Source organism: Lissotriton helveticus, chromosome 5_1 (assembly GCF_964261635.1).
Source record: "Lissotriton helveticus chromosome 5_1, aLisHel1.1, whole genome shotgun sequence".
Lineage (NCBI taxonomy): Eukaryota > Metazoa > Chordata > Amphibia > Caudata > Salamandridae > Lissotriton > Lissotriton helveticus.
Genome location: NC_136065.1, coordinates 270753215 through 270769210, shown reverse-complemented (window position 1 = coordinate 270769210; position 15996 = coordinate 270753215). Strand labels below are relative to the sequence as shown.

The following is a 15996-nucleotide window of genomic DNA, read 5'->3' as shown; positions in this document are numbered from 1 at the left end:
TTGTTTATCTGAATGAATGAATGATTATGTGCTTGTATAGCGCATGGTTACCCGGGGGCAACCCAGCACTGACAGTTACCTCCTTGTTCTTCATACTCTTGAGGACCTGATTAATTTTCTAATAAAAGTAAAATAGCAGATCCTGGATTATATTTGGGTGAAGGGTGTGCGAGAGGGCCACTATTAGGACAAGCAGAAGATGATGTAGCATGGTGCATACTGCAACCATGCACAGAATTGTCTTTTGCCCGGGTTGCTGTACATTTTTAAATTTCTTTTTCAAGAGCACCAAGGATGTCAAACAGCGGGCACATGTCAGTGCTTTATTTGTAAAAGAATAAGTGTGGGTGCCCAAAGCTCTGCTCTGGCAGGGCTATTAAAAACCGGTGCACCGAATACCAAGGCAGAGTAGTGCTGAATTAACCTCAGTCTTCTCTAATTCACTACGAGATGCTGCTGCCCCAATATTTCACTCTTTCCGTTCCCTTTTTTCTCCCTTTGTGCCTGTTTTTCCCACTTTTGCTTCCTCAGTCTTTTAACTTTGTGTGTGTTTCCCTCTCTTGCTCACTGTCAATATACAATGAGGAAAAATAAGTGCCAGCCAATTGTAGCAATTAACAATTGGTTCATGTAAGTCTTAATCATGAACCTTCATTTAGCCCCCAAAAAATATTCTGCTCTACACAAGGGCTTGGGCTTATGGAGACTTCAATACCAGCTGCTTGACACACACACACACACCGAAGGCGTATCAAGATGATCTGGCTCTACTTCATTGCCATTGACCCTTTTTTCCCTTTTTGTGGGTGGGCCAGAATCAATAAGCTGGGGACTATCGGAGCTAGGCAAAGCCGATTTAAATGCCCTTGCCAGTAGCTTACAAAAAGTATCCCAGAACCAATGTGGGCGGCCCAGCACAGCCTCCTCCGGGCCGGCCCGCAAACTGGCCAACTCTAGGCCCAGGCGCATCCTGTGCAGCATGATCCGCACACATGCTTAATAGCATTCTCTGCCCGCTCTACACAAGCAGGGTTTATGGGACTCTCTGCCCCTCTCTGCTTGTAGAAGGTTCATGGAACACATAGTCCCCTGCAGAAAAGCCTGTGTACCCCACACAGGAGGATGCATATGCTTTAGAACGCTCTGCGCCCCCCTCCTCCTGGGGCAAAGGTTGTAGCAAGACTTTTGGTAATCATAGTCCCCTGCATTAAAGTCTCTGGCTTTACCATATCAAAGAAAGAGAGCCCTTCCTTTCCTCCTGCTCCAAGTCTCAGACTTCCCTCCATGACACTGATTCACTGATGCCACTCTGAAGGCTCAAAGGCGACCCCCACTTATTTAGCAGCTCGTAACAATTGATTTAGCCATTTAGAAATTAGTTTCAACTACATAATTTTGTAAATCTTTTCGTTTTGTAGTTACCTCTAATCCATCACTCCTTTTTGCTAATGCATCCTGGAGTTGATAAATAAGGCTTTCTTTTTCTTTCAGCTCTTCTTTAACTTTCTTAAGACACTTAAGTTCCTTAATAAGTTGTAAAAGTTCATCATCTTTTTCTTTAATTGCACCATCACGTTCCTAAATGTACAATAAAAAATAAAAATGTTACAAAAAATGACCACAGTTTAATCCAACAGAGAAAAAGCATCAAGACACATTACTAGAAGTTTTATTTATAAAGTTTATACTCCCCATACTCACTCCTATTCTCCTAATCCCATTTCTTGGCAGCACACTGGACATTCTCTTTTGCTTTAACAAGAAAGCTATAAAAGAGACAATGTTGAAGCACACCAGGAGGTTGAGTAGAACCAGAAGGCAGGTGTAAATGTTGTCAAGAATCCTCCAAAAGGTACAAAGACAGCGAAAGGCGCAGTGCATTTGAACTGGAAACTATTTTTATTTGGAGCAATAAAGAGGGTTCATACCGTTCCTTTGCTTTTTTTCTAAATCTGGTACACAAATAAAAGCAACATTTGATTTCCTCAGCATACTAGATCGACATACCTGGTAACAATTAGCTTTTAAATTATTTATCCATTCTTGAAAGATTTTGCTGGAACATAGACAACCTACCCAATCACAAATACAAATTATTTTCAAAATCCTGATTAGAATTATTGTGTTCACCCATTCAATGTAAAGAGAGTTCCATACTTTGAAAATCTTTGCAGAACTTTTTTCTGCATTGTACATTTCTTCCATTTTAAAAATAAATACATGTTTGTAGATTTGTGTTATACATGTAACAGTCCCACATATGGTGATTGGTATTGTGATGTATTCCTATAGGTTCTGTATCGATCCCCCTATCTATTCCTGACCCTATTCTGGTTAACAAGTTAACTAGAAGCCATCCCATGAGGCAGAAAACCCCCATGATGCAGGAACCGTTATCTGATAAAGCCACACTACGGCACAGGAACGTGTTATCTGATTAGGTCATAACGCTTGCCATCTAATTAGACAAGCGATATTCCTCCAGCCCCTGATAAGGCATACGGAGTTCTCAAAACAAATCAAACCTATGACAGACCTGGGAAAAACCCTGCGGCCATTGTTTTGATTGCACCGAGAACTTCAGCAAAAGAATGTGCTAACGACCAGGTCGTATGACATCCTTATTGACGTATCTATGTCCATCCTTACGTCAATCTCGGCACCTTAAAGGTATAAATATTACCGATATTGCCCTATGCACACACACGCGGTGGTGACGAGATCGGAGCAGCCAGACTTGCCGAAGCCCAGAGCAGAGCAGACCCCGCTGGCGCAGCCCCGCCTTCCTGACGCGCTGAGAACGAGACGCTGCTTTCTCCTGCCGAGAAATCCAGCTCCGGCGCTTCCGGGTAGCCCTCGCAGGCAGCCTGGAATATCGAGACCAGTGACGAGAGATACCATCCCTCATTCATCCTAGATTCCAGGTACAGAACTGAATAACCCCTTGCAGAGAATTCTTTAGTCAGTCACTTGGCAAAACAAACTTAACTTAAACTGTAACTTTCTATTCCCGCCCACGTATTAGGCTTAGGTCAGGTACACGGGGTAGGCGTAGTTAGAAACACCAGTTGAGTACGATTAGTCAAATGTAAATGTGTATGTATTCATTTTATTCATTTTAAACCTTCATATGGCTTAGAAACCATATCAATGTTTTTACAGTATTATTTTATACTTCTGCTTTTATTGTATGCACTTTACTTAACCATAAGTATTGCAATAATATCGATCCATTTCTCTTGTATGAGAAAAGAGACTGATCAATAAATAACATCTTTTATTGAACACGCCCGTCTCTTCCTTTTCTCTACAATCTGGTGAGACTAAGAATGCACGTACTGACTGAGCAAAATAAGTCGTCTTTTGTTTTCACACGACTCTAGAGATACACTCTTGATTAGGGGAAAGCAAAGTTGTCATGTTCTATGGTTGTCAGAAACTAAATCCCTTCTTGTCTATCCAGGGAGGTTCAACTCCTCCTTGCCTATTCGAGAAAGTTTCTAGTGAACCCTGAGCTAGCTGGCAAACCCAAAACTTTAAGTCTAATATCGACAGTAGTAGACCTAGTTAACGTCTGGTCTAGGCCTATACTATTGAGTGGGTAAAAGGTAATATCCGCCAGACCTCGCAGGAGGAAACTCCTATGTATGGTCCTTGGTTTAGTCAACGTTGAAGGATACACTGTTCCAAAATATTGTGCATCTAATCTTTGTTTCCATAAGAAACCTGATCTGCAAACAAACTAAATAACCTTCCTGTCGGTAAAATGGTAGACAGTGATGAAGAAAGAGAAACAGTTAGGATAGCAACTGAACTCGCAGCAGCTGATAATGCACTGCAAGACACAGACCCGGATATAATACTCATCCCGGTCATCAAGAGGAAATCTATAACTTTAAAACTTATAGAAAATGGACTGACACCTAGAGGTGGCACAGTCATATTCGTAATTGAGGCACACGAATATCGGCAGACAGAGGTATATTATTCATGGATACATTTTCCAGCAGCAAATGCTGTAACAAAGTACTTCCACTATTACAAAACAGAGGACCCTCCTAATGAGTACACTCCTTTCGAGGAGGTGGAAGTACCACTTAAATTTCAAGAGCATCTGCTCTTATTTAATGGCGCCCTAAAACATAATAATCACATCACCAGGCTCGGTCCATTAGGTAGACCAGGAGCAACGTGGCCGGTTCTAGCCGGATACACACCACATCCAGACATCGATGGGATGTCTGCAGCAAACCTTTTAACACAACTAAAACAATTAATAAAAATACATAGACAATTAGTCCAATATGTGATGCGGACTTCAACAATTCAACCAGCAATTAAAATTCCACAGCTGACCCCTCACCAGGGGAACACAAATAAAATTACACCACAGAACATACAATCCTGCCTAGGTAAAGTACCAGCTAAACGGGAACAAATACCATTCTGGTTAGCACAAAAAATCACCCAAATAGAGGCGGTGTTTCCAGACACCACCCCGTTAGAAAAACACAGGATTCTGACTATCTGTCTTCCAATGGGAATCGCACCACACGTGGAGGACTGTGACACTTGGGGTACAGTCTTTGCTTCCATCTACACAAAAACGCACGGTGTTCCATCCATTTCGGTAATACCAGATGTGCTAAAACAAATTCAAGACGAATACGGTCCAGAACCCGCTTTAACTCTTGGTATGAAATTACTGAAAGACTTCAAGCAGGTCTCGGCTATATTATTAGCCAACATAAAGGGAGAAGCAGCAAATGTGGCGATCCGCCAGAGGTTAAAGGAGACAGATATAGCAGACCAACCAGCTGAAATTGCCAGAATTATAGAAAAATCCTATGAGGAACTAGGTAGAGATAGTTTAGGTGGAATACCAGTAAAACCACAACTGATTGAAAGTCCCGAAAAAATATTTTTTAATAATAATTCAACATCACAAAAAAAGAGCTGGGATTGAAACAAACAATCCAATCCTAAAGAAAAGAAATTCCAGTCCAGAGGAAGGTCTCCTCGGCGGAGAGAAAAATCTCCGACCCAGAGACACAGGTCACCCCAAAGTGACCCCTCTGGGAAAAGATATAACCTTAGAAATAGGGATAATATAAAGAAGCCTGATAGATATCAAGACATTGATACACGTCCCTCTCAATCTTTTCAGACTTCCTCGCAGAAATCGGAAAGAAGAGGACGATCAGAACAAAGAGAAGAGCACGCCAAGTCCAAAGACAAGGAACCTGCTCATCTAAAAAAGAAATTACAATTTCCAAAAAAGAAGGTAGCCAGTATCAAGGTAGTTAACAATGCCGAGAATACTGAGGACACAACTGAAAAACGGAGAATGGGCTCAGACAATGCTAGACAGCGCAGCAGAAGTGAGCATAGCTCGCAAAGTCCTTATGAATCTTCTGGAGACAGTGGACACGAATGAATATCTTCAAGTGGAAACTGCAGACACCAGAGTTAGCAAACCTCACAAAATATATGAAATAACTTTACGTATAGAAGGGGATAAGACTAGAAAAATAAGGGGACTATTTTGGGATAATCTCTCCAAGGGCTATGACATCCTTCTAGCTGAAAAAGACTGGCCACCAGAGTTTGTCAGGGAGTGCCCTCATGGCGAAGAAATAATTATGCCTGCCTTCTCAAATCATATCCCAATTCATAAAAAATACACACTTGCCAGAAAGTGGGCAGTAGCTCAAGCTCCTGCTTTATACAAAAATCATGTAAGATGGGATGAGGACTCTCCTCCTCACAAAATCCAGTTAGAATCACAACCTACTGCACAAAGACAGTACCCAATTAAGCAAGAAGCTAAAAAACAGGTAAAAGAAATCCTAGATCAATTAGAATACCAGGGGGTGATTGAAACTTGCACCTCACAAATGAACAACCCTTTGTTTCCGGTCTCCAAACCAGACAATTCATATCGTCTAGTTTTGGATTACCGACACCTTAACTCATGTTGCAAAACTTTTGCAGTGCAAAACTCGCATAGTGCTGCACTAATGAATAACATAGTGCGCAAAAAATACAAAACAACATTAGACATCTCTAATGGATTCTTTTGTCAAAACATAGCACCAGAGAGCAGATATTTGTCTGCGTTCTCAATAAATGGCACTCAAAAACAATTCTGTCGGTTAGCCCAGGGGTACAAAAATAGCCCAGGGGTATTCTCAGCGAGAGTAACAGAATTACTACAAACATATGATGACGAAGCATTATCTTATGTCGATGACATATACCTAACAGATGATGACTTGGATACTCACTTGAAGAGAGTGAACACCATAATACTTGGGTTCGCAGCAGAGGGTTACAAATTCAACTTTAAAAAATCCAGAATTGCCCATCTAACAGTCCTGTTCTTAGGATATGAATTATCAAGTGAAGGCAAAAGCCTGGCTGACAATTTCCTAGAGAAATGTGCCGTACTCCAAGCACCTAGAACACTAAAAAAACCTACAGTCAATTCTAGGCTTCCTAAATTTCGGAAGAACATACATTGCAAATTACGCAGAAAGGGTCAAACCCCTTTATGATCTACCAGATTTTAAAAGAACCAATTGGACTCAAATACACACAGAAATTTTGAGATCCTTACAAACAGACATGTTAATTAAAACAAAATTAGAAACACGTGATAACACACGCAATCTTGTGATTCGAGTCATCCCAGGAAGATGCGGATTCACATACCTGACCTCTAATGAGGGAGAAAAGGTACCGATTGCATTCAAATCACACTTGTACACAGAAGCTGAAAAGAAATTCAGCATTAAAGAAAACATTGTTCATGCAGTTCAAACCGCAATAGCTAGAGAAAAAGATAAAGCTGACGGTAGACACATCACGGTCAGAACAGCAGAATCAGCCTTTGAGGCATTAACAACACCTTGTAATTTACCAACAACAACATTGAATCCGGAATGGATACAATGGGTGAATTCAATTACAACGGACAAAGTATACTACTACTTTGATCCAGAACTAAAGGAATTGAAAAATCTAGAATATGAAAGAACATTCCCTCTGCCTATCGACATTCTGCCCTTACGACAATACGCTTGTGTAATCTATACAGACGGACATGCTCAACCCTCCGTTTGGGGAGAACAAGCATACAACCCAACATGTGAGATTACAAAAGAAGTGTGGCGCGGAGGTAAACTAAGACCTCTATTAACAAAAACACACTCAGTAGAAATTAATTCAGAACAACAGACTGAAATAATAGCATTGAAAATGGCGCTAGATAATGCGGATCGCGAATTCCCGACACTTATAGTGTCCGATTCATATTACTGCGTCAAATCATATAACAACGATTTGCAGACATGGATTCAAAACGGTTACAAAGATGACACAGGTGCAACAATAAAGCAAAAACTGCTTTGGGAACAAATAGCTCTTTTACAAAAAGAACTACCAAAGACTCACGTGACACACTCACTGAGTCATCAGCGTGATGGCGTTCACGTTGCAGGGAATTCATTGGCTGAGACAGCCACAGCGGTAGCAACTAAATCGGCTTCCGTAGCTCGGAAAAAGCGTACAGTGAAGTATATTGACGGTGAAACAGTGCTGGCGGTGAAAACGTCATCAAAAGGCGACTGCTCAGCGCTACCGATCAACTATCCACTCAATTATACATACATAATCGATGCAAACTCCGTCCCTTTTGCTCGAATCCCTGGAGTGGGGGATAGAGTGATTCCAAACATGGACAGGAGAAACTTGTTAATAGCAGACGCACATATGGGCGAGGGTCTCAGACACCTCAAACTAAAAGATTCTCTGGAAGAATTACAATCAAGGTACTGGTGGCCAGGCATGAGCCTGCATCATACCATTTTTGTAAAGAACTGCCCAAACTGTAACAGAAATCGCAGTGGTGAGAGAAACGGTGTAATACCGTGTCGTTTCACTCCAGAAAAGATCAACAGTAAAAAGCAAAGCGTCCGATTAACATATACAGGCTAGTTTCCACTTATAATGTAGATCACCAGCACTCGGCTGACGTCTGGACTGTTATACAAAGATTTGCGAGTCTAAATGGCATATACGCTAGAAGCATGCTACGTTTGACCATTGTTTTCACTCTAGCCCTCCGGCCTGAGGGGAAACATGGCCAAATGAGCATAGCACAGCGGGACTCTTCTCACTTCCTTCCTGAGGGATACGGGATGGTGTAAAGAAAAAACCAAGGCATAAAGCTATCTATAACAGAAAGGATATTAGGTTCGGGAGCTGGGTGGGTCAAACATCTAATAAGTGTCCAACGTAGTCTAAATAACTTGCCAAGAAATTCTCTGAAGGGATTCAGTCCGTACGAATTATTATTTGGAACTAGGATGTTAGTCTTAGATCTCGACAGTCAGACTTCAGTGGTGAAGGAAAAATGCTTTGATATCAAAGATCGTTTGGCTGTTTTGCAGGACTTAAACGATACAAGAAAAGACCTGAGCAACATAAAGTTGAAACAGCAGCCAACAACCACTGAAGAACCACCACCTGTCCCAGCAAGACCTGTCTGGATTCCAAAAGTCGGGGATCTAGTCAGAGAAAAGATCGCGGTAAAGAAGGAATTTGGGCCTTCTTACAGAAAAGCAGTTCCTGTCTTGTCTGTCAACGGGATAAGATCAGTTGTACTACCGCCGCTTGCTGGTAAAAAGGAGAACCGAGTTGTATCCATCGACCTGGTAAAACCACAACATGTGGCCGATAACAAATAGTAGGCCAAGTGGACTCCCGAGAAGTAGTAGAACACCAAGATTTGCTACTAACACAGAGGTTCAATCTAAGAGGCTAATCACATTCGAAACGCCTACAGAACTACAACAAGGACTATGCAACAATGCAATGGAACTTAGACCTCTGAAAACCCAAATAAAAACATTTAGCAGAGACACACCAATCTATAATGAAGTAACAAACGACTATGCAAGAAACAGTAATCCTGAAGCAATTGGAACAATTGACAGAACTGCATCCGGCTACTTCATAAACTTCGATGATTCCTCTGAAGGCTTCACTGAATCAAAAACACAGCCATCAACAAAAACCTTTAAAGATAAAGTTAAAGTACTTTTGAAACAACTGAAAGAAACATATCTAATTTCTCCATGGATTGAATTTTGGGTGGGTTTTGGTGCATTTATCCTCATACTTTGGCTCATCATGGTACTAACTTTGGGACGCTTCATTGAGGGAAAATATGCTAAAATGGACACAGTAAGTCAGAAAATCAACTTGATCCTCAAACCACACACATCTTCACACGTCTAGAAAAGAGAACTTTCTTCAGTCAACTTCACAGCCAATCCTATACCGGGTGGGGTAGCATGGGACAAAACTGACTACGAAATTTATGGTCCGGTTGAAATCCTGAAATATCCACACCAAATTAAGATCTCGTTGAGTGACTTTGTAAAACCAAGCTCATTTGCTGATGATTGGGACTTTGAAAGTATAAATAATATGATGTCTGACTTAGTGATGTCTGCTAAATTTACCAAACATGATTATTTGCAGGGTTCGACAAATTATGATAGTATGTACTGTTATAACCACTATGGTAACCATTTTCTACATAGATCTGCACAACCTAGAAATGTTTTAAATTATAATCAATGGGAACATTGTGCAACCCCTCCAAAAGGAAGCTCAAGAACCGTTTATGACAAATATTCATACTTTTCAGGTTTTAACACAAGTAATGCCGAAACATTTTATTTCAAATTGTCAAATAAGACAGGGACAAAGACCATGATAAACACGAAATTGATATATTCAGACTCATTCTTTGAACAAATGAATACTTTTGGTTTTGATTATTGGGACAAAAATGTTGAAGTAAAAAGTGTTTGGGGTACAAAAGAATGGCAAGTACAGGGTATAGAATCTTTGTTTAGAGCCTGCATGATCCCAGAACAAATTATATTTTTAAATGACACTGTTCAACAAACTACCTGTCTTGGCTTAGCCAAAATCAAAGACTTAAATAAACCGTCTATTCCAAAACCAACAATGAACAGCAATAGCTCCACAGATGAAGAGATAGACGTAAATTATGTATTAAACCAAAACAGAACACATCATGATTGGAAACAGTGGTTGATCTGGCCCACAGATACTAATAACTGTCAAAACAGATTCCTGAACAAAACACAGGGGTTCAAAATGACCAGGCCAGACCCTAGATATTCCCAAAGACAACACCCAGGAATAATAACCACCTACAGTGTGGGCAAATTATGCCTTCAGTGGCTACAGACTTCCACACTGGCAGAAATTAAGCAACACCTAACTTTACTTACTGATGGTGCTGACTTGCGTGATTTCATTATGGGACCGCGCAAACAGCGTCAGAAACGTTTCATAGCAGCCTCTGTATATGCAGCATACAACGAGGCCTGGAAGGTGACTCAAATTGAGACAGCAGAAAGAATACGGGAAATTGACCGTATTAATTTGGAAAAATCACTTTCTGTAGTGGACAATGGGTTAATGACTCTGTCCTCCAGAATTTTTTCTCTGGACAGCATTGTGTCTTCAGCAATCGACATAATATCGCAAGACTTACTGTTGTTACAACACGGTCAGTCTCAATTGCGTTCTATTGTACAGCTTGGCTGGACGTTACAAAATCTGCGTTCAGGCTATGTGCCTTGGCGTTTAATCAACACAACGTCACTATTCAATATCTTTAACCTTACTGATAAACAAATCAGTATGGCCCAGAAGGGTGCTGATTATACAATCCTGAGCATTGAGAAACTCGAGAGATTACCAGTGACAATGTCAGAACGACCTGTCAGTGAATGGATAATACATGGGATAATTAATATTCCAATATCAACCTTCAGGTTTCAATACTGCCAAAAATATATACAGGCTGGCATGTACGAAAAATTGGGAAAGGGGTACATTAAAACAACATGGAACTTGCCCTATTCACATGCATGTGTCAGTAATAAAGGACAGAAAGTGTTTCTTAGTGGCAATAATTGTGCAATGTCACTGAGCGGTACACTTCTGTGTAATGGAATTAGTTTGCATGGAGCCTGTGAAGGGAACTCAAATAACCTTTCATGTCACCAGCTAGGCGCACCTGCAACAGAGATAGAACCATTCTTTCAAAGACTCTATAATGGGAGTTACATTCTAATTGTAGATCGCAGATGCTGTAGTCTTATGCCCGGGACTCCTTATCTCGTAACTACGACTGCGAAGGTCAAGTGCTGTGGACGCTTATTGTTCCCCAGCTCCCTTCCAGACAGGGAGGCAAGGGCATGGCCCAACTTGAAAATTACTTCTATTCGAATAGATACTTTAAGCAGAATGAAAACAGTGCTTCTTCAGACGCCGACCAGACTCACGTCATCAAAAGAAACGTATGATCTCCTAGTCGCAAGGACGACTGCAGAGATTCACTCCTTATTATCAACTAATTCCCCCATACATTTCGCAGGAATCCTGAATGAAATCTTAAATATTTCTGATACCAGTGGAGTCTCAAAAGTATTTAAGACAGTATTTTCGATGGCATTAACACCATTCAAAGCCATACTGGGTATTTTTCCAGATTTCGTCCATTCGATTTTTGGCGGACTTCCCCTCATTTTAGGACTAATTGCAGGAATCCTATTCCTGGTCCTTATATTTCGTTATGGCAAACCATGTCACAGACAAAACACCTGCGACAAGGGAAGAAACAATCCTAGCCATTGGATACCGGGACCGGATATCAAAAATCCTGGGACTATCCCGGCTTAGAGACCTGAACATGACTTGGTTTCTTTCATTTCGACCAATGTGGCATCGATGTGTTTTACCTGTATTAAGGTGCTTGCTATGCGGAGAAGAATGTGTGTTAGACACCTGTCTGACTCTACAATCAGATGCGCCAATGGATGCAGAAACATTGTTGAGTCCAATAAAGGCTCATGCTTTGTGCTGCCCTCAACGGCTACCAATCCTGATGACGGCATTCGTGGAAGCTTCACCACTACGATTAAGGGGTAGTGAAGTTCAAGATGAAAGCAGCATTGATCAGGTACGACCTTCTGTCAGCAATACTAATCAAAACGTCAATGGAGACAATCATGCGCACGAATGCATGGTTACATCTTTTTCCGAGTTAGTGGAACTCTCCCAGGAAGCTGTTGACAACTTTTTCGAGAGTCTAAATGATATGATGTTCTCACCAGAGCAGAAATAGAGACTTTTGAGCAAGCTCGCACACGGCGTTCCCTAAATTTGGCCTTCAACTAGAATAGCAAAATACCATGAACAATTTTCCCTCCAGTTCACGGACAGCAATTTTTTTCAGCAGCCCCAAAGTATTTTTACGAATTTTTCGGGACACTTATTTTCTGCTTAAAGTAAGAACTATTCTTAGCGAACTAAAATTTCTATTTTTAGATACTTTATAGACATTAGCTGCCCGCTGGTATGTTCATAATTATTTTATTCTGAGATGGAATGGTCTCGAAACTTTTTTCTGTATTAAGAGCCATTTCATGTGTAAATTCTCATATACAAATTAGTGATAATGTATAGATATGCGTGATTACTTTAGCATTATTCTACAGCTTGAGTGCATATATTACATGTGACTGTTTTTTCCGTATATTTGATAATTTCAAAATGCATTTATGTATTTTGGGGTGGTAAGGTATACACGATACTCTACAGTATGTTTTACTATGCATAGATTCGGAAATATGTCCATAGTTAGCGTGGAGTGGGTGTGATGTATTTCTATAGGTTCTGTATCGATCCCCCTATTCCTGACCCTATTCTGGTTAACAAGTTAACTAGCAGCCATCCCATGAGGCAGAAAACCCCCATGATGCAGGAACCGTTATCTGATAAAGCCACACTACGGCACAGGAACGTGTTATCTGATTAGGTCATAACGCTTGCCATCTAATTAGACAAGCGATATTCCTCCAGCCCCTGATAAGGCATACGGAGTTCTCAAAACAAAGCAAACCTATGACAGACCTGGGAAAAACCCTGCGGCCATTGTTTTGATTTCACCGAGAACTTCAGCAAAAGAATGTGCTAACGACCAGGTCGTATGACATCCTTATTGACGTATCTATGTCCATCCTTACGTCAATCTCGGCACCTTAAAGGTATAAATATTACCGATATTGCCCTATGCACACACACGCGGTGGTGACGAGATCGGAGCAGCCAGACTTGCCGAAGCCCAGAGCAGACCCCGCTGGCGCAGCCCCGCCTTCCTGACGCGCTGAGAACGAGACGCTGCTTTCTCCTGCCGAGAAATCCAGCTCCGGCGCTTCCGGGTAGCCCTCGCAGGCAGCCTGGAATATCGAGACCAGTGACGAGAGATACCATCCCTCATTCATCCTAGATTCCAGGTACAGAACTGAATAACCCCTTGCAGAGAATTCTTTAGTCAGTCACTTGGCAAAACAAACTTAACTTAAACTGTAACTTTCTATTCCCGCCCACGTATTAGGCTTAGGTCAGGTACACGGGGTAGGCGTAGTTAGAAACACCAGTTGAGTACGATTAGTCAAATGTAAATGTGTATGTATTCATTTTATTCATTTTAAACCTTCATATGGCTTAGAAACCATATCAATGTTTTTACAGTATTATTTTATACTTCTGCTTTTATTGTATGCACTTTACTTAACCATAAGTATTGCAATAATATCGATCCATTTCTCTTGTATGAGAAAAGAGACTGATCAATAAATAACATCTTTTATTGAACACGCTCGTCTCTTCCTTTTCTCTACAATCTGGTGAGACTAAGAATGCACGTACTGACTGAGCAAAATAAGTCGTCTTTTGTTTTCACACGACTCTAGAGATACACTCTTGATTAGGGGAGAGCAAAGTTGTCATGTTCTATGGTTGTCAGAAACTAAATCCCTTCTTGTCTATCCAGGGAGGTTCAACTCCTCCTTGCCTATTCGAGAAAGTTTCTAGTGAACTCTGAGCTAGCTGGCAAACCCAAAACTTTAAGTCTAATATCGACAGTAGTAGACCTAGTTAACGTCTGGTCTAGGCCTATACTATTGAAGGTATTATTCCAATGCGCAGAGCCTATTGGGATAATAGGAACTACACTACATGGCGCCCAACGCGTTTGGAAGGGCGATAAAACTAACGTAAGACATTTAGAGTAACTCAGTCGTGCTTTTTCACTCAGACCCCTTTTTTCCCATAATACTCCAAAGACGTCTGGAGTGGGTAAAAGGTAATATCCGCCAGACCTCGCAGGAGGAAACTCCTATGTATGGTCCTTGGTTTAGTCAACGTTGAAGGATACACTGTTCCAAAATATTGTGCATCTAATCTTTGTTTCCATAAGAAACCTGATCTGCAAACAAACTAAATAACCTTCCTGTCGGTAAAATGGTAGACAGTGATGAAGAAAGAGAAACAGTTAGGATAGCAACTGAACTCGCAGCAGCTGATAATGCACTGCAAGACACAGACCCGGATATAATACTCATCCCGGTCATCAAGAGGAAATCTATAACTTTAAAACTTATAGAAAATGGACTGACACCTAGAGGTGGCACAGTCATATTCGTAATTGAGGCACACGAATATCGGCAGACAGAGGTATATTATTCATGGATACATTTTCCAGCAGCAAATGCTGTAACAAAGTACTTCCACTATTACAAAACAGAGGACCCTCCTAATGAGTACACTCCTTTCGAGGAGGTGGAAGTACCACTTAAATTTCAAGAGCATCTGCTCTTATTTAATGGCGCCCTAAAACATAATAATCACATCACCAGGCTCGGTCCATTAGGTAGACCAGGAGCAACGTGGCCGGTTCTAGCCGGATACACACCACATCCAGACATCGATGGGATGTCTGCAGCAAACCGTTTAACACAACTAAAACAATTAATAAAAATACATAGACAATTAGTCCAATATGTGATGCGGACTTCAACAATTCAACCAGCAATTAAAATTCCACAGCTGACCCCTCACCAGGGGAACACAAATAAAATTACACCACAGAACATACAATCCTGCCTAGGTAAAGTACCAGCTAAACGGGAATAAATACCATTCTGGTTAGCACAAAAAATCACCCAAATAGAGGCGGTGTTTCCAGACACCACCCCGTTAGAAAAACACAGGATTCTGACTGTCTTCCAATGGGAATCACACCACACGTGGAGGACTGTGACACTTGGGGTACAGTCTTTGCTTCCATCTACACAAAAACGCACGGTGTTCCATCCATTTCGGTAATACCAGATGTGCTAAAACAAATTCAAGATGAATACGGTCCAGAACCCGCTTTAACTCTTGGTATGAAATTACTGAAAGACTTCAAGCAGGTCTCGGCTATATTATTAGCCAACATAAAGGGAGAAGCAGCAAATGTGGCGATCCGCCAGAGGTTAAAGGAGACAGATATAGCAGACCAACCAGCTGAAATTGCCAGAATTATAGAAAAATCCTATGAGGAACTAGGTAGAGATAGTTTAGGTGGAATACCAGTAAAACCACAACTGATTGAAAGTCCCGAAAAAATATTTTTTAATAATAATTCAACATCACAAAAAAAGAGCTGGGATGGAAACAAACAATCCAATCCTAAAGAAAAGAAATTCCAGTCCAGAGGAAGGTCTCCTCGGCGGAGAGAAAAATCTCCGAACCAGAGACACAGGTCACCCCAAAGTGACCCCTCTGGGAAAAGATATAACCTTAGAAATAGGGATAATATAAAGAAGCCTGATAGATATCAAGACATTGATACACGTCCCTCTCAATCTTTTCAGACTTCCTCGCAGAAATCGGAAAGAAGAGGACGATCAGAACAAAGAGAAGAGCACGCCAAGTCCAAAGACAAGGAACCTGCTCATCTAAAAAAGAAATTACAATTTCCAAAAAAGAAGGTAGCCAGTATCAAGGTAGTTAACAATGCCGAGAATACTGAGGACACAACTGAAAAACGGAAAA

The 15996-nt window shown here is 41.1% G+C and overlaps 1 protein-coding gene across 2 annotated transcripts in view; it reads right to left on the bottom strand.

The window, feature by feature from the left end:
• The window catches only part of CDK5RAP2 (CDK5 regulatory subunit associated protein 2), an 841564-nt gene that overhangs the window by 490290 nt on the left and 335278 nt on the right, over positions 1-15996 (bottom strand). For both annotated transcript variants that reach the window (XM_078642183.1, XM_078642184.1), the window contains one exon: positions 1423-1578. In XM_078642183.1, the coding sequence (XP_078498309.1) occupies positions 1423-1578 (156 nt within the window). The remainder of the gene's footprint in view (positions 1-1422; positions 1579-15996) is intronic.